Genomic DNA, 19,181 nt, shown 5'->3' on the forward strand with positions numbered 1-19,181 from the left:
TCATATAAAATACTAACTTTCAGAGAAATTATTAATTGTGGCTCATGCAGGTATGAATAAGATCGTGTTCAAAAACCACAGTGGCTCAAAATGTACCTTTTTGAAATATAGTCACTGTTACAGTGGAAGAAAGTGGCAGCTCATTGCACTAAGCAAGCTGCAATACACAGTGCAACATTTCATTAATTGGTTACAGTTTCGGGGATGTAGGCTATGGAATTGATACTTGGGAGTGGGGAGACTGATAGTGGATTCTGATTAATTGGGATGCATTTTGGCCCAATTAAGCGGCTGCTCCAATTAGCTAAAGTTTCATGGAAATTATTAAAAAGGTATATAAAAAATCAAACTGAGTAAAAAATTATGTATTGAAATGAAATATAGAACAAATTAGAACACTACCAATATTACTGCAGTACTATAAAACTGCGTATTGGTTCCTTACACCGATTGATGGAGAAATTCATCCACATTGTGTTCTTTTGACTGAACAAAATCAGCACAGACACATTATAGACCACTTTATAGAATGCTGTCGATTATTGCATCCTCCAAATCTTCATTTTCATTTGTAATATTCAAGGTGTTATCTTCAAAATAGAAACTATGAAGAATTCACTACCTTCAAATTCTTCATAGTTTCTGACTTACTGAAGTAGTGGAATAATTTCATTTTTACTCCTGGCCATTTCTGACATCTGCAAGCCTGAATGCTTAAAACCACAATGAGCAAAATGGTTCTGAATTGTCTTGCTGCTTAATTCTTTCCAACTGTCATTGACAAAAATTACTGCTTTTTGAACACAAACACACACAACTGACCTACTGAAAAACTGTTTGCTCAAAGCACAGTGTTGTGTCTCATGCCATGCAAGTTTAGCAACAGTTTCTTGTCTCATTTAAGTGGTATAGTGTCCCATATAAAGCAGTTTTTGTTCTTTAAGAGTTGTCCCAAATAAGCGGCTGGCCCAATTAATCCACTGCATTTGAATATCTTACATCCGTGGGAAGGAGAGATGGATTCTTGGCTCAACTTATCTAAAGGACAACACCTTTAATAATATTGAACTCCCTTGCTACAGCGCTGGGATGTCCATCTAGAATATTTTAGATTCAAGTTTGGTGTGGGATTTGAATTTGGAACAACTTTTAGACTCAGGAGTGCTCCCTCTGAGCCACAACTGCATGCCTAGAAAACACTACAATGTCAGAAATTATTTCTACGGAATACTTAAAAGAATGTTATTACTGGTACCGGTAGTTTAGTCATGCTGGTTATACCAGTGGTTCTGCTGTTTGGAAAAAGCAGCACCGTACATACAAAGACGTGCTCTAAATCTGGTATCTACTGAGTGACACAAGCCAGTGTATCTAGCATTCCTCTCTGTCCAACATGGAGCTTTTTCTTGCTGAGATTGCCTGGGACTTTTACCAGGAAATTAGCTTCTTCAATCATACGCAAGTCAGACCTGACAAAGAATCAGGATCTTATTTATTTCCATGAACTCTTGGCCAGGAAATTGAGAGAATACAAAGATAAAGTAATTTTCCTTTAAAGTTTCTTCCAAAGTTTTTAAATCACATTTTAATGATTTATAATATTTTTGTAAATGCATCTAGGTATTAGAGGCATTTAAAAACTGCTTTTAAAAATAAATCTCAGCCATATCAGCAGGAAAAGATTTGCCTCCCTTTGAAGCTGTAAGGATATTACAGTGCTTAAGTCTCAGTAATGTGCTTCTTGAAATCCACGTGCTATTGAAGCTTGCAGGGTGTCTCTCAGATTCAGGCCTAGACAGCTTTCCTGAAGTCCTGCCCAGCTAAGTGCAGCTGGACCGATTCCATATATGGTAAGTACAGGCAGTGAGGTAGGCCCAGTATGGTTTGACCCATTGACTTTATGAACGAGTAAGGGGAAGGAGTTGGAGGCCGGAGCACTCCAAGCACAGCGGTCTGCAGTGCCTCAAGAGCAAGGGCTGTTGATCCTTGCGGTTGGCAAGTCCTGGGATTGAAGGTTCCAGTAGCTTGGCAGACCCTCAGGTCAGAGGTTGAATCCTGGGCTTGATGTCTGGAGTTTGAAGCTCCAAGTTCAGTGAGTACAAAGGCTGAAAGTCTGAGTCCTGGGCCACGATGTGCAGATCGGAGGTCCAGCAGTGACCTATCTGTGGCTGGAGGTTCATCTCTGTGTGTGGGTGAGGGGATGGGAAAGGGGTTTGTTTTGCTTTGCTTTGCTTTGCTTTTGTTGCTTTCTTAAATGTACTTGTGATCAGTATAAAAATCTAGTCATACCTTATCCCCCCATAAACTGCACAGTAAATTGTTATCTGATGTGGTAAAGCACTGCCATTTAAAATTCTTCTTTTCCCAATGATTTCTGCACAAAGAAAGAAAACAATAGTGAGATCTGACTGTTGAGCCTACAGGTAGCATTAGGGTTTCAGCATTATATGAGGGAGCTTTTAAGGTCAGCAATTAAATCCTCCAGCCATATTCACTTGTTACTTAATAATGTAGATTATTTTGATTGAATAGAAAACTATATTTGACTTGTTAATTCCTTTTTCTTACCAAGTTGTGCAGCACAAACTGGTATTTTGGTTGTTTCCAAATGGGGATAAAAAAACTTTCAAAATGACTACTACAAAGAAGGTCCCTAGGTACTTGTAATGGGAGCAAACTTTTTTACACATCTATTCCTCATTAAAAACACCTAGGTTAAGTCTCAGTCATGCTGGCCTTGTGCACTGATGGTTTTTTTAATCATTTTTCTCTTTCCTTCAAAAGTTGGGTAATCAAAGTGTTGAATATGACTTCAATTTATCAATGATTTTTATTGCAGTGCTCATCAAATTTGGATTGTTTGTTAAATGTAGAGCATACCAAAATAACTTGCATTTTCTCATTTTATTATTGTAGATTGACAACATTGATCAAGATTCTCAATCACATGGTGCTGTGCAATGGATAGCTGACTCCAAGCAGGACTCCAAGAGGACAATCAGTACAAAGTATGAAACCACCATTTTCTGACCATCTGGTGCTCCCACTTCTATTCCGTGCCTTTGCACTGTGAATCTGTTCTATTTCTCCGCTTCCTACAGCGGACACTTAAAGCTGCTTTCACTCTCTTCTCAAAGGGAAACTTCGTACTTGAGCTTCCTATACTCAACTCTGTAGTTGAATACAGCTGCCTTCAACATCTGTTGATCTTACAGCCATTTTAAAGCAAAGACTTTGGAAATTACTTGGAATCTTACTCCATATCTGGACTTTGAAACACTCTAACCTCCCAGCACTGTGAGCTATTGCACTGTTAATCCATCCAATCGCTACTAAAAAGCATATGGCAATGTTGCATGCATCAGTATCTGTTCCATTTTTTCCACAGCGGTCTACATTTTTGAAAGGAAATGTGTTACAGCTACTAACCTGATGAATTTAACGAGCTTTTAAATGACTTCATCTCCTTTCTTAAACATGTTGTTTAAAAACTTGCTTTCTTAAACTTGTTGATTTAAACAATTTCAAAACATGCCTTATCCGTACGGTTATGTAGCTCAGTTCGTTAAACTGGTTGTGAAAGATGGGGCCCGAATCAGCCAAATTGACACAAAATGATGAAATGCGGACGTATTTCTATGTTCTGATATTTTTACAGTTTCTACAACACATTGTAAGTTTGGCCACAATTTTCTTATTGTAACTGAACTAGCTAAATGACCTGTAGCCTCTTTTGGCTGAAATTTTCATTTCAGATGTTTGCCTCAGGATGGGACATGTGAAAGGATTAACTTTTCTAAATCTTTTCTGATATTGAAGCACTTACTGAGCAGATACATTAAGAGACATGCTATTTAACTTTTTTATGTGATCCAGTTAGAGATATTCAATATTTTCACTAAGTAATCAAAGGATATTAAAGTTTCAGGGATCACATAAAACTGTTTAGACTTTACAACAGTCTATATAATTAAAAGCTGCTTTATTCAAAATATGCAATACACAATTTTTAGGCTCTACATTTTTAGGCTCTATGTTGTATAATGCAAATAATTGGATAATACAATTTTATTTTAGGAACCAAATCAATGAAAATGATTAAGAGTACACAGAATGCTGGAGTAGTAAATAGTGGATGTGAAGTATTATGTTCAGTATTTGTATACACTTCAGTTATTTTAGTATTTATCTTTAATTAGCAGGGCACATGGGAATTTTTTAATTGTTCTTGTAAACTATCTTATTCTATTGCTTCGTTTTCACATTTTGCTTTGTGCTCTGAAGACCTCACTTTCAGAGTGAACCGTGTTTTTTCAGTATTTGTAATTGAGATTAGCAAGACACTTTGCAGAGGTTCTATGCATAGTCACCTAATCAATCTGTGTGCAGAAAACTGATAAGTTAATATTTTTAATTTGTAGAAGAATCCATACACCAAATATTAATCTGTTTCTTGCATCCTGATTCTCCCGCTGAATTTTTCCAGGAGTTTCAATTTTTGTTTCTAATACGCAGCATATTTAGCATTTCAGGAGTTCTAATAATTAACAAATATTTGTTATAAATTTTTCGTAACAACTGTTCATTTATCATTAGCATCCATCCTTGAAATGGGACTGGTTATTTTGCCATATAACACAGTTCATAATGTTGTCAACTCCAGACTTATAATTTATCACAAATTCAACCTTTGGATATCTTAATAATCCTCATGAGAAATGGCTTTTCTTTAAATATAGAGCATAGAACAATACAGCCCACAATGTTGTGCCGACCCTTAAACCCTGCCTCCCATATAACCCCCCACCTTAAATTCCTCCATATACCTGTCTCGTAGTCTCCATCACTAAGTTTGCTAAGAAGAACTATTCATCATTGTTGGAAATCCTGTATTGCACTGTACAAGATAGGCTTGTGTGAGAAGGTTGTCTTAGCTATGGATGCCTAATGAGGTTGTTTCCTGCATTGATGCTCTGCCTTTGAATCCAGTAACACACTCAGCAATGTTGTATGATAGCATTTTACAAGTGCATTGATAACATGTGCAGCAAAGGAGGAGCTGTTAGACCTTCCAAACTGGTTTCTAATTATGCTGCATAAAAAACCATTCTTGTTGATCTTGGAGGTCAAGCTGAGTGAGTGTAGCTTGCTGCAGACACTGGACTTCCTGTAGCTTTCAGCCATTGTGTCCGCTCATTTTGCTTCCACAATAATTCATTATATGACCCCATTGGAATAGTTAAATTACTCCCCCCCGAAAGTGTCTGGTAAATCAGTGTGTTGCACCATTTCATATTGTAACCCTTCCTTTGACCATTTGATGTACATGTTGGTGATTTAAACCTAAAGCCTATGTATGATACTCCTCTCATTCTTTATAACCACAATTAATTCAGAGATTGCTGTGGCTCTATTTGCTTGCCCAATCAAATGGGTCCATTTTGACATTCACCAGGAAATAACTCTAGTCCAGCACCTTCTCCAGTGGCTAATTTGAAAATGAATCTTTGTCCTTGCCTGAGCTAAACAACCTACTTCAACTTTTCATTTTTATCTACTTTAAATGTTGACCTTCTAGTGTATCCCAATAATGAAAATATTTTGGCTATTTTATCATCTTTCAATTTTGTTTGGCACAGAGTTATGTAAATTTTTCTTGACAATGTTATTATCATGAGACAAATCATTTTCTAAATCCACACAAAGGAGCTTCTCAGTACCCAGATGAATGATATTTCCAAACATAATTTTAAATCCTATAATTTAAGATTCTATGACCCTGGGTTACTCTGAAAACTTTTCTGAGATGGATATTTAACTCGGAGCTACTCGTCTTTGAAATTACGATGTTGTGTCAGAATTCAGATTGTAAAAGTGCCCACGGATTGCTCCACCCACCAATTCCTACCCTGTCCTCCTTTCTACCTTGTAAAGTTCTTCGATGTTGCAATTACTGCTGATGTTGCAATTACCGCATAAAGTAATCTAATTCTTTCAATCTTCTGATGGATTCTCAAATTTAATTTTGTACACTAACCGATATTTCAGATGTTTATCTTGCCCCAGTTTGGAAAAGGTGTCAGATATAGTTGAAATGCTGAAACCTTACCTTTCTGTTTTGGAAATGTAAGCATTCTATAGATTAAAATTTATCATACCTGTAATCGGGGTGTTTTTGAAGTCCATTATTAGTTTAATCATTTTCTGGTGTGACCCAGAACGTTAATTGGTGAGTTGATCCTTCAGAATTTATAAGAGGATTTAGCTCCAGCCACTTGATCATGGAAAAAGCTGAGTCTTGCCAATATTGGTAATCAGACCTCTCAATTTTGTCCCTATTATAGTAAAATAAAACTGGCATGGTTCATTGCTGTAGTCTCATGGTGAGCTAGAAGAAATCATGTCCAGAGTTGCAGAAACCATATTTAATATGTGACTGATAACGGTTTTATTGTGTAGGTGTACATGTAGATTTGAACCAGTACTCTACTCGTCATTAAAAGGTTGCTACTAAAAGGAGGACTAAGTGAGTTTATTGCGGCTAGCAAAAGATGCTGTGGCTTCTTGTGGTGGGGAACTGCAGAATGTGTAGGCTATTATTTGTTTTTCTTGAAGTGGGAAAATTATTCCAGTCCCCTATATGAAATTGGATTTACTATTTAATATACATCACAGGAAGACTTCCCATAAACAGTAACAGGGTACAAATAAAACTACAGATGCTGCAATCAAAGACTAAGCCAGAAATGTTGAAAGTACTCAACCAGCTTAGTAGCTTCTGTGGAATTAGAAACCAGTTAATGTTTTGGTTTAAGGACAAATAACTGAAGTTGATAGAGAGCATTAGGCAGAATAAAGGAAATGTCTGTAATACAGTGAAACAATGGACAGCCATTGAATCAACAGTTAAATTCCTTTATAAATTTAGGAAGGTACATCATTTTTCAGGTGGGAATGGTGAAGCCTGCAGGACTTGATAATGAATTCTCCAGCTTCTAATAACTTGTTCTTCAGTTATATCAGGACTCTCTATTTACAAATGACATTTCTTCCCCCACCCCTGATCAGACACACCATATTGTGGCCTGCACGATGATTCCCAGAAAGCCACATTAGCAACATGTTCCACTGACAGAGGGTCTTAACTGTATCAAGACTGGCTATTTTTTCTCTGTTACTGACATTTATTTTTTTCTGCCTTTTGTCCTCCTCCATCATCTGTTACTTGGACTAACTAACCTTCTCTCTTTCACAATTCCGATGAACTGGAAACATTTATCTGATTTCTCGTTCCACACTTGCTGCTTGATGGGTTAAGTTCTTCCAGTATTTGTATTTTTTTCCCATTACTATTTAAGGTGGATAAAACTGATGCAAGAAAGCCAATTCAAAATACAGCTTCAAAAATAATTACATTTGCAGAGGCAGCAACAATAGATTTTTTTTAATCGGTCTAATTCTATTGCTATCTTTAAATGACTGCTGACTTAAATGGTGGGGCACTTAGGTTGTTTTGTAAATATGTAGCGCCCTTTCAGCTAATTTTCTTAAATATAGTTGGTAGCTTTTGGCAGCTAAGAATATGTGATGAACTTGTTTATTTATGTATTTTGGATTGTTGCAAGTTTAGTAGATGTTACCATTCCTTGCTGGTGTAGTAAAATTAAGTAGGATATTGATCACTTGGACCATTTGGGAAATAATAGCAGTAACCTTATATTGCATGTAAAGCTGTTCTGCTGACTTTCCTTTTTCCAAGGAATTGCTTTTGCAATTTCAGTTCACCAGAAATTGTTGTGTATATATTTATGTACGTTCTGTTTAGGTTGAATATTGACAAAAGATTTTTTTCCATTTGGAAGAAAATAGTCAATTTCTTCTTGGTGGAAACAGCTCATTGTAAATGCTGTCATGCTGAATGTTCCTATCATGTACTGTGGCAATTTTATGGTAATTGAGTTCACTTTACTTGTTACAATGTTAGGAACAGGATTTTAAAACAAGGCTCTAGGTACAATAAAAAAATCAGCATAAGCACAGCCATAAATCTTAATGTTCATTTTATAACTTGACAGCAAGGAAGGCTATACACTAATTCAATTGTTCAGTAGTTCCATTTAATATCGGAGAATGTATCCAACCTGAAATTCTTACTGTTTGCAGATATCCACGAAAACAGAAGGGTACCCCAAAGAATGAGTGACAATAAAAACGTTAGAACCCCAAAGCCCCCCTCCCATGCACAAATAGCAGCAAAGCATTGACCCTGGCCCTTCCCCACTTACTTCAGCTAAAAGCATCAGCACCCTCCACCCACCAAGCCAAGCAGTAGCAAAGCCCTCCAAGAAAGACCATGATCTGCAGTACAACTCTAGTGCCATTGTTAAGTGCCAGGTGTTACTTTACTGTGATGTGCCCAGAAATTCGGTGGATGACATTTTTCCCCCCCATACCTCATATGTGAAATTACTGGAATACTGTACAATTACAATAGATTCAGGGTCAAATCATACCATTCCAGAAACTCAATCAGTCATTGTGAATCATAAATTTCTATTTCACAAATAACTGAATTTCACTTAAGACATGTGTAATGATGTCAAGTATTCTTCACCGAAGGATTTATGGAAGAAAAAATTACCTCACATTGTTCTGTAGTATGCTTGTCTTTGAGAGCCCTCAGCCTAGTTGGCTGTATTATTTGCTAGGTTCTTATTGAGATTACTTCCGCATTAAGATGTTTTCTTACCTGTTTTCTTTCAAGTTGTCAATCTGCTGTTTATCTGGACTGAAGGCTGAACTAACTTGAAATAACTCCTGCACCATCTTAGCTTTCTCATCAATTATAGCCCCTAGCAGGTGGAGGGGGGTTATCAGCTCACTGACTCCAGAACTGATCTATTTACAACTCGCTATCAACTCCCAACTTTTACAATTTGTAGCCTTTCCTGTTTACATCATCAGGTTGCAGCCTCAGACAGACTTGGTGCTGTATCAAACACCTTGCTCTCATGAATGGTTGCATGACCAAGATGATCATTGGATCATTTTCTCTGGCTTTATTTCACTTAAGTCACCAATGAGTTTCTAAACCCTGAACGTCTATTAGATTGATTATATGAAATGGTTGTACACTTGTATCATTAGAGGGTAATGACAAGATTGGTCAAAGTGGTGTGGTGTGTTGTGGAATGAAATCATAGACAGATGTGTCAATGGTCAAGTCTCAATTGATAAATTATTTGAAGAGCTTGTTCCAATGAGCACTGCTGCTTCTAACCATGTAAATCCTCACCGTCCTTGGCTCTAAGAAGGGTAAGCCTTGGATATCTGCGCTGTGAATGTCTTCACAGCACTAAAGTCCATCCACTAATTAGTTTACCTCCTGTGTTCTTACAATCGGCCATCTGTTGGGTACGAGAGATTTGAATCAAACCTCAGGTGATTATTAGACCAACATGAGAACAAAGACATGTGTCGGAAGTTTAAAGCCCCTCAATCCAATGGTGCAGTTTTAAAACTTAGCAGAGAGTATGCATTCACAAGTTCAAGGCCTCATCTCCCAATGTCAGAAAAGAGGATATGCCTGGGATCTCAAGAACAGAGTCATCTGCTCTTACAGTAACTTCAGAGAATCTGTTTCTTGTCTGCTGGAGGGAAAGACATCACAAAGATCCTCACCCAACACCTCCAGAAGAGCTGCTCTGTATATTTCCTCTATTAAGAGACACAATCTACATTTGACAATTCCAAAAGGAATATCAAGAGTGGTATCAACCATAAAACATCGCACTTTTTTAAATCTCGACCTGGGTTGTCTTGGACTCTCATTTGGAAGAACCCTTCTTGAATTTGGATGTCCTCAGAAATTTGTCTGCCTTTACTACAGACCCATTCCTTTTGCATGCTGTGTTCTAGCTAGGCTGTGTCATTGCCTAATCTTTTTCTCATTCTTTCTTGCCACAATATTCTACCTCAGCTCCAACAGGCTTCCCACTGGAGTGTGTTACGAAAACCCCGTAACCAGGTAACTTACCAGCAAAAATAGATGGATCAGCTGAGTCGGATGCTACTATTTTCAAACGTTTTATTCAACAAGGGCACAAACGTATGGTTAATACAAAACATTCAGATCGTCAAAACTCAATCTAAAACACCGGTGTAACCATAATCAATCAGAAATAAGCTCTACAGTTGTCTAGGGGGTAATACTGAGTCCAACGGAAGTCTTAAGAGTCACTCAGAAGTTTGCAGGCTTTTTCCTTTATAATTTAGAAAAGATGCACACTTGCCCGTCGTCTTGGCAGAGCAAATCCTTGGAATCAGGGGAGCAGACTTCCCCGTTGTTATTTTTAAAAGCAGTCTTTCGTTGGTTTTAGCCACAGATTCAAAGTCGGAATCTAGCGTACGTGGCTTCCTTCAAAATGGCGTCCCGCTCCCACGGGAATCGATCTCGTGTCTCCTGGGTGCGTCTGCTGGGTGCATCTGAGGTGCATCTGAGGGTCCTCCCCTCAGACCCGCCTTTATACTTCTTCACGGGATCGCAGGTATCAATCAAGTTGCAGGTAATGCGATCTTTCTCTCAACCAGCCCACTTTGCCCGAGGGCTTTTCACGTGGTCTCCATGAGACAATAGTCAAAGTCACCGTTATTCTGCTTCTTGGGAGAACGTGGTCTTCCGCACGTCTCTCTCTCTTGGGTCAGTTGACCCCCCTTAACTAGAGTTCTTGCGATTTTCACAAAGGAGGGGGCCAACGGCATAACAAGTGAAACCAATCTACAAAATGAATGGGAACTATTCACCCTACGTTGTTGTCCTCCAGAAAGAGCATCACTCAATTTCTGTCCTAGCTACAGGACTCTGCTCATGCTTCTGCACATTCAGAGGCTGAACTCCCAAGTCACCATCAAGTTGCTCACTGAGATGTAGTAGGGAATGTTTCATACATTCAATATCTGCAAAACAAAGATCCTCCTACTGTTTCCAAACAGCGACGAATCATGGTTATACCCTGGAAAATGTAGATCACTTAGAGCCACGTAAGTGCCTCTCAATGAAGATATACAATTCAACACCTCATCCAATGTCTGAGAACAGCTATTATTACCATCCTCCTGTATGCTTCAGAGGGCACTCAAAACACAAGAGAGGTACTATCAAGCAGTCCTGATACATCATTTCAACCTGAAATATCACCCAAATCCTTTTCTCCCACAGATATCCTCCAGCAGGTTGTTTGATACTATCAGTACTGTTCAAAATCCTACAGATCAACTGCAAGGGTACCCAAAGCAATGCTTATATCCTCTTCCAGGCAACATCCCAAGTAGAAAGGTTCTAACCACATTCAGCAACATCTGATGGTTGGACAACTTTGTTCACATGCACACCAGACTTCCAAAATGTATGCTTCATTCTGAACCAACCATGCCAAAGATTTCCTGTAAGGCAGAACACTAAGTATTTTTATTGAACACCTGTTACATAAGTGGAGATTTGACAAACCACCTCAAATGTATCATCTGTACTAGTGAGGAATTGAAATCTTGACAGCCAGACATCTGTACTTTTCTCTTGCTAAAACTGCCTTTGTGTAGTGTCCTAGAGCATTCCTGTTTGGCTTAATTGCATTTTACATCTCCTAATCACAGTCTCCAGTCCCAGCCCCCTTCCCCCCAACAACACTGATAAACAGGCACAAGTAATGAGCCAGTTTCAGATCAGTATATATTTCTGTTGTTAATATTTTTGATTGTTACTTGGAATTGAATTAAGGTTACACCAAGATGGTTGTCACTGAAAAACGTAATGGTGAAGGTGGAAAATGTTTTTTGTTGAGGTTTAGAGAGAGACATCACCAAATCTGCACTGACCATCAGGCAACCTTTTAACTAAATCCTATCCCGAAGCACTTTTTCTCACTGTTTTTGCATCGGCAAGATCCCCCAAGATTCTGCCACTCATCTACACATGGTGGAGGGGGCAGCAGAGTAAGTTGCAGTGGCCAATTAACCTACCAACTCAAATGCTTTTGGCTTTGAAAGCAAACCAGAGGAAACACAGCAGTCGGAAGGTGAGTTCGCACATGTCACTGGAGGTTAGGATTGGACTTAGGTTGCTGAAGTTCTGAGGAAGCAGCTCTACAAGCTGCCCTGCTCCACAGCTCACCATGTTTATTTTCCTTTACCCTTCATTAGGCACTTTCACTGTTTCATGGCTGCTTCATAGGGTCTGATGCATTCAGCATCAGATCTTCAGGAATAAAACCATCATGGCTATTCTCACTCTCAAAAAAATCTTCCCTACTTTCTCACACTAGAGCATTCAATTCTGTTGATAGTCGCATGTTTTATCATCTTATTTAAAATTACACATGTCAAGCCATTAAGTTTTCTACAAAAAAAGGTTGCCATTGATAATCCAGAAACAGTAATAAGTTTTGTTAATGCATTGTTTATATATAATTTATACTGATTTACATCGTGCTCAAAATAAGCTTAAGCCATATTTCATAAAATAAAAACTCAATTTCATGGAAACCATTTTAAGATTAAGATTGAACTCAGCCTTCAATATATAGTAAGTGAATCTACAAAACAGCGCAAGGGCTTTGAAATAAAGCAGTTTTTTACATGTGAGGTAAACTTGAAAATTGGATTCATAGAACCATAGAACACTACAGCACAGTACAGGCCCTTCAGCCTTCCATGTTGTGCTGACCCATATAATCCTTAAAAAAAAGTACTAAACCCACACTACCCCATAACCCTCTATTCCTTTTATTCCCCATCATGAATGCCTTCTATCAGAAATGTTAGTTTAGGCATTCAGTTGGCTGTTGTCAATAATTGTGTAAAATTGATTATAAAATGAAGCTGTTAAAAGTAAAATGTACTTTTTGAAAGGGAAGTGAAAAATACCTTTTTATGCTTAGTTGAAATTAGGAATTAATAATCTGTGTTCTTTAGCAAGAAAATATTAATTACTTGTGCCCCATATTTTGTGTCAACTTCTATTGTCTCTTCTGTTCCTTCCATTTTGCAACTGAAAAGGTAGCCAAGCATACTCTTTTCAGTAGTCTCCAGGCTCAGACCATGATAATATGTAAAATAAATAAGCTTTATGGTCTGTTTGCCTGTTTTATCTCACAGTCTATCAGTCCCTCTGTGGCAGTCTCTGCAGGCAATATCAGATATGTTTCTGAAGTAAACTAATTCATCATGGGAACTTTCCCATCTCATCCCATGCTTGAAGTTCACCAGAGGATGACTGCATCCATCACCACTCTGTTTAGCTAGAGGTATCTATCTGGTAGAAAGAAGGGAAGGAGAAGAGAAATTGGATATATTTCTCAGTTCAGCAAGGGTAAAAATGAGTTTTCCTAGACGTTGAGCAGAGCAGTTGTAAAAACCACAAATATCCTCCAAATTGTGGGCAGAGTGGCGGTTAATTGGTTCATAACCTTTCACTTGAAATACTTGTGGTTGAATGCTAACTCCACAGTTCAAGATTAGAAAGAGAAGGAATACTGAGTAGATTTCAGTCTTTGTTGTTATTTGTGGGATAAGATTCAGTAAATATTTTATGAATGTTGATTACATTTCTGTACTAATCTGTAATCTTTTGTTGATTGTAATGGTGAAGCATTGCCATACTTTGAACCGGTTCCATATAATTGGCTCATCTGATTTTTTTTGGTTTAAGTATTAGGACTGCTTTATTCAACTTAACGATTTGCTGAAGCACACCCAAAAAGCAGTTTTGGGGAGAGAAGAAATTGACACAAGATTGTTGGTCATTTCTGCAAGGGTGTTGCATTGGCTTAGCAGAGAAAATAATGTGGGTTGACTTAAATCATTCAAATTGTAAGCAACTTGAGTGAATACATCTAATTTAATTCTGTGCTTATATGTCTTGATTCTGTGTAACCTTCAATACATTCGCATTACATTTTTTCCTTTTCGTTTTGTGCCCCATTCTCTGGCTGTCAATGTGGTCTAGCTTCATTTCTGAGCCTTTCTTGGTAATGCTAGTTCAGTGAGTTAATTGCCCCCATGTCTTTGGTTTTTGATTATTATCTCTCAGATAAAGTAACCTCATCTGTGGCCTTTGGCTAGAAAACAATTAGACTTCTTTGCAGATTTCTATTACCTTTTCACTCATCTGAAAGATCAGATGATTATTTTCTTTCTGACTTTAAACTTTCATTCTTTGATGCAGGTTTTGCATTCTGAATGATCAGTTTTAACAGTATGTTGAGAGACTGTTACTGTCATGAATTTGGCATTAAAATCCATGTAAAGCAGCAAAGGTGCTAGACTTGTGCACAACTGAACAACAGAACGCAGATCTGATGCAGTCAGGCAGAAGTGAGTTTTAACACCAGACATTACTTTCAACACTGAAAATTTAACTTAACAAATACAGAATTTCCTTCACAAGTTTAGTTATTCTTGGAGATGAAATGCTTTCTGAATTTTTTTCTAGAACATTTAACATTTAGAATTGACAATTCTTGGTCTAATCAATTCTGGTTTTTGTCCTTCAGTCTATTGAGAAGCTGAACATTTTTTTTCTGCTCACAATTTCTGCAGATTCCCTAGAGAGGGTATCACACCAGATCAAATAACTGGTGACAATAAGTTAAACTTTCCATGAGCAGATGTTAATATACTGAACAGTGAGCACTATTTATTTGTTGAGTGTAATGTTCATACTTCAGTAAGTTACAGTTAAGAGTGTAAAACAAATCTTCAGGTAGAAAAGCAGAAAAATTACATGCTATCTAATAGTCTGAAAATATTCAGTATGAATCAGACTATATGATACAGTATGCCTTTGGTAATGGAATGCAATTCCTTGGGCAAATCCAATTTTAACCAGCTTTTAATGCATTTAAGATGAAATTGTATCAATTTGGCTGTTGGGATCAGTTAAATCAGATTTATTCCTTCCTGTTTCCTTTTTTAAGAGTCTGAAAGCTTTGCTGAGTAGCTATGTTCTACCTATTCCATTTACTCTTTCAATTCTTCTTTCTAATCTGCAGTGCCATGTTGGCCTAAAATGTGTTCTTAAATTAATTGCTTTAAAATGCACAAAATATTCAGGATTTCTACATGGTTATTTGTAGCCTTCTTTTGTGGAAATTGTTGTATTGTCTGGAACATCCAAGTTCAGTCACTGTTTAAGTTTAACATCACATACATTTTTCTTTTTGTTTTAACTTTATGTAGCTGAAAGCCTGTGGTGAGTGTATGTTTACTGGAAATGTGGCAATGGGTGACAGATCATCATGAGGGAAAATTAAAGCCATCTGAGAAATGACAACGCACACCCAGCAGAACATGGAACTGAAGTTGACCGGTGTGGCAGTGGCTTCCAGATTCAATATAATAGCACAACATAGGAGAAGCGATTTTAAAACTTCCTTCACAAGTGCTTCAATGCCATCAAGAGATTTAACTATTTAGCCAAAGAAGATTCATTGCCAACTACACCAAATTGCCCTTTGCAGCAAAGATCAGTTGGAGCAATCATCTTCGATATGGTTTACCCTGGTTTATTTTCTCTTATCAGTAAACAGAAATGTCTATTGTCCCCAGCGCCTTAGTACATAAACTGTGAGGAACAGGGTTTTAGTTTTTTATGTTGAAAATACTTTCATTAAATCATATTTTTAATTGTCCTTTATTTCCTTCAACCCATCACTGTTGTACAAAGCAAATCTGATTAAGATCTCTGGATTGTACAGTTCTAACCTAAAGCAATTGAACACATTAAAGAGCAAGTACAGCATTAACTTCTTCATGAACTTATATTATGAAAGATTAATAATTTTAATGGTAGGCATCTCAAAATATTTTGCTGTGTTCAAATCATATCTGACCTTCTAGCATCGCTAATCATTTGCAGATGGGAGAAGATATTTGATCAAAATCTTGGTATCATAAAGTATGGTGGCTTTTGCTTCAGTAGTATTGTTGTACTTAAACTATGAACCTGCACTTGAATGAAGCAAAAAGGTATCAGGAAATATGGTTATGCTTTAAATTTACTGGAATTAATTTCAAGCAGTGCTTCTGTCCCAAAGCAAAATTGTGTCCTTATCAGCCTCTGCAAAATACATTTGTATTTTTTTTTACAAAATACCACTTTCATGTCCATTTCCTGGAGTTCAGTGTGTTTAAGATGTTAGGTCATAAACTATAAAGGAAACATTGGAGCTGAGATTCTTCGTGGTATATGAAAAACTGTCAGTGTTTCATTTTTACAGGACTGCAATAACAAGGAGAGTGAAATATTCAAAAGCATGATTGTGGGAATTAAATATTACCAATTTTACAAACGGTTTAGCATGAAGATGTTGGTTTCTTTGTTTGATTCATATGATATAATACTGACCCAATCCTATGAAGAGTTATTGTGGAGAAAATTAAAAATTAATGGATGTACAAGACCCCTTCCTGAAGTGACTCAACAGTTACAAATTTGTACTTGGATTGAATTTTAATATGTTATCCCTGGCTTTTGCCTGTTTTCACCTTTGATTGTAATTATTATTTTTAAATCATTGGTTTCCTTTTGGAGAAATTTGCCATTACTTAAACTCCAAAAACCAAAAGAATAAATTCAGCTGCTTCTGTGACTGTGGTCTAAGTAACCCTGATTTTATAATTAAATTTCTGAAGGAGACAGCAGGTTACTGCCATTTTGTCACCTGCTTCCTCAGTGGTGGGACACTGCAACATTGTGTGCAGTAGCTTATTTTGGCCATGTCTCTCTAAGCAGTGCTGACCTTGAGCAGCTGGCAGCCCTGAATTTTGTAATCAGCAGGCAGTGGTTAAAGATTTAACAGATGTGGTGTAATTATAAAATTGGGATTGTTGGATAATTATTCCAATAAGCAGTTACTAATTCATGCTGTGCAGGACATTAATGCCATAAAATGGCTTTTGAATCAAAGGAGTTGGCTGGTAAAGAGGATTTTTTAAAATATTCAAATTATGTACAGACATCTAAGCAGCAGTATTGTTACCCAAACTTGTCTGCATAAATAATTTGATATTTGCTCAGAACTCGTTCATTAATAATGATTCACCTCTTTTGTAGAGATTTTTAATAGATGTCTTGATTGTTTTGATGAACAGTAATAATCCCAGTAAAAGTGCACTAATGGGCAAGGAACATAGCTGCTTCACTAATTTGAGTCTCAGTTTGACTATTGTAAAATTGTTTAAAAATGTATTTCTACTCTTGGTCAAGGGCTGTGAATGCTGTGTAGACACTAAGCAGGGCTTACTAGTGTATATCTTGTTCTGAACTTTAGATATTTCTGATGGTTAGTATTGGATCTATATGTATTGATGGGTGTTTATTAATTTTTTAGTTCTATATTGCAGTACTTGAACAACATATATTTCTATGTGTACATAACTGTAGATTCATAAGCAAGTATTGCAACTAGACACATCATGGTACCAAACACTAGGACTATTGTGCAAAAACTAGACTGACCTCATAACAATACGAGTTTGTAAATTTACCTGGGCTTCCAGTCTGTTTTTGGGTTTTTTTGCCTTTATTTGTACAATTGGAAATCGATCAATAAACAGAACCTGATTAACACTATTGTGCAGATCATTCCAAAGAGCCGAGCTTAACAGTGCCAAATGCTTTTAGTTTGCAGGGTCATATACTTGAAATTTGGATTTTCGCTTATCCATTACAAGAACCACACCAAGTCTTAAACCCTGTCATTAGCTTTTCTATACTTTCCACCAATAAATCTGAGCCTCTTTGAGTTTCATGAGGCCATTCCCACCCCACGGTTCAACACAAAAATAAGTTACAACACAACTTAATATGAATTAATTTTTGTCCTTTCTTGGCTTTCTTTTCCAATTGACTTAGATCAGTGAGTAAAATTGGATTCCAAAATTCTTTCCTTTTTATGGAATTCTTTTCCTTGGGTTATAAGATCTCAATAATCCTGATTCCACTCCTGCACTTTAAGGTTTAATTAAAGTTGTGTAAAATATAAAATGTCTTCATAATTTCATTACAAGAATTCCATCTCGAGCATTTTTGAATTTAGTGGAACTAGTTTGTCCAATTAATATGACTCTAATGTGGTGGTTTGGAGAGTTTATTAGGTACATTATTTAAGTATCTAATCTAGTTTTTTTGGATAATTTTAGTGAACAAGCACACCAAAGTTCTCTATGGATATCAGATTTCTGCCCCATCCTTGAACATCACTTCTTCCTTCATTCATACTCAAGTTTCAAATCAGTCTGCAGCAAGTCAAAGCAAAATGTACATCAATTTCAAGTACAATACTGCAGAAGAAAATGCCACAAAGGAAAATCTTATCACAGCAATCCTGCCCTTGGCGCATCAGACATAGCAGATAGCAGCCAATGTTGATTGCTTATAGGTAATAACTGCCATAGCCACTTGAAGTTGCAGTCACTTCAGCCGAGAAGCTGTGCAGACTGGCCTTTTTCTGCTTGTTCATGTCCTGAGACTGTCCTGCTCCCACGATCAGCTGATGGTTCCCATGATGGTTCAATATGAATTCTCAGTGTTTCAAGTGAAATTGATAATCAAATGGTACGTTGAATAGCATCCTTTCAATTCATGCATCATCTACAGTCAGAAATTGGTGAACTAACTATTACTATGTGCATTTTATATAAAGTTTTTGAGATTTGGACCACAGCCAAGTCTTACTGCTGGGAAGAGTTTAATGCATACTTTGCACTCTATCTGAGCCACATTATTCATTCAGCTGCTGGAAGAATGTTAATGAGGTAATGAGCCTTCTGGCAAAAGGCCCAGGTAGATGAGAAATGTGAAGAACCACAAGATGTATCATAAGGATATGTTAAAGGTAATGGAGTAAAATTAGGGAGAGAAGCTATTGCAGAAAGGCCAGGATTAACTTTCTATATCTAGCCTATCAACATTCAGAAGTTAAAAGGGGAACCAAATGAGTGCACTTCCAACGAGCTGGATGATAGAAATCATAGTTTGGTCAGACCTTTCAGACATCTTGGGGAATATTGGATCACCTTCACTGACCACATGATGATATTGATAGCGTTAGTGACAGCAATTTTGATAGCATGATAGCTTGGAGTAATTAGAAAAAAAATGAATGTTATAAAATAAGCAACTG

General features: G+C 37.1%; 1 protein-coding gene across 10 annotated transcripts in view; it reads left to right on the top strand.

The window, feature by feature from the left end:
* LOC140717105 (ankyrin repeat and SAM domain-containing protein 1A-like) overlaps positions 1 to 17,626 on the top strand; it is a 460,793-nt gene extending 443,167 nt beyond the window's left edge. For 8 of the 10 annotated variants that reach the window (XM_073030322.1, XM_073030327.1, XM_073030324.1 and 5 more), the window contains one exon: positions 2,917 to 17,626. In XM_073030322.1, coding sequence (XP_072886423.1) covers positions 2,917 to 3,030 — 114 coding nt within the window. In that variant the 3' untranslated portion in view covers positions 3,031 to 17,626. The remainder of the gene's footprint in view (positions 1 to 2,916) is intronic. The other 2 variants (XM_073030323.1, XM_073030329.1) reach the window with 1 other exon arrangement.
* Positions 17,627 to 19,181: the final 1,555 nt, after the last annotated feature.

This window comes from Hemitrygon akajei, chromosome 27, assembly GCF_048418815.1.
Source record: "Hemitrygon akajei chromosome 27, sHemAka1.3, whole genome shotgun sequence".
Lineage (NCBI taxonomy): Eukaryota > Metazoa > Chordata > Chondrichthyes > Myliobatiformes > Dasyatidae > Hemitrygon > Hemitrygon akajei.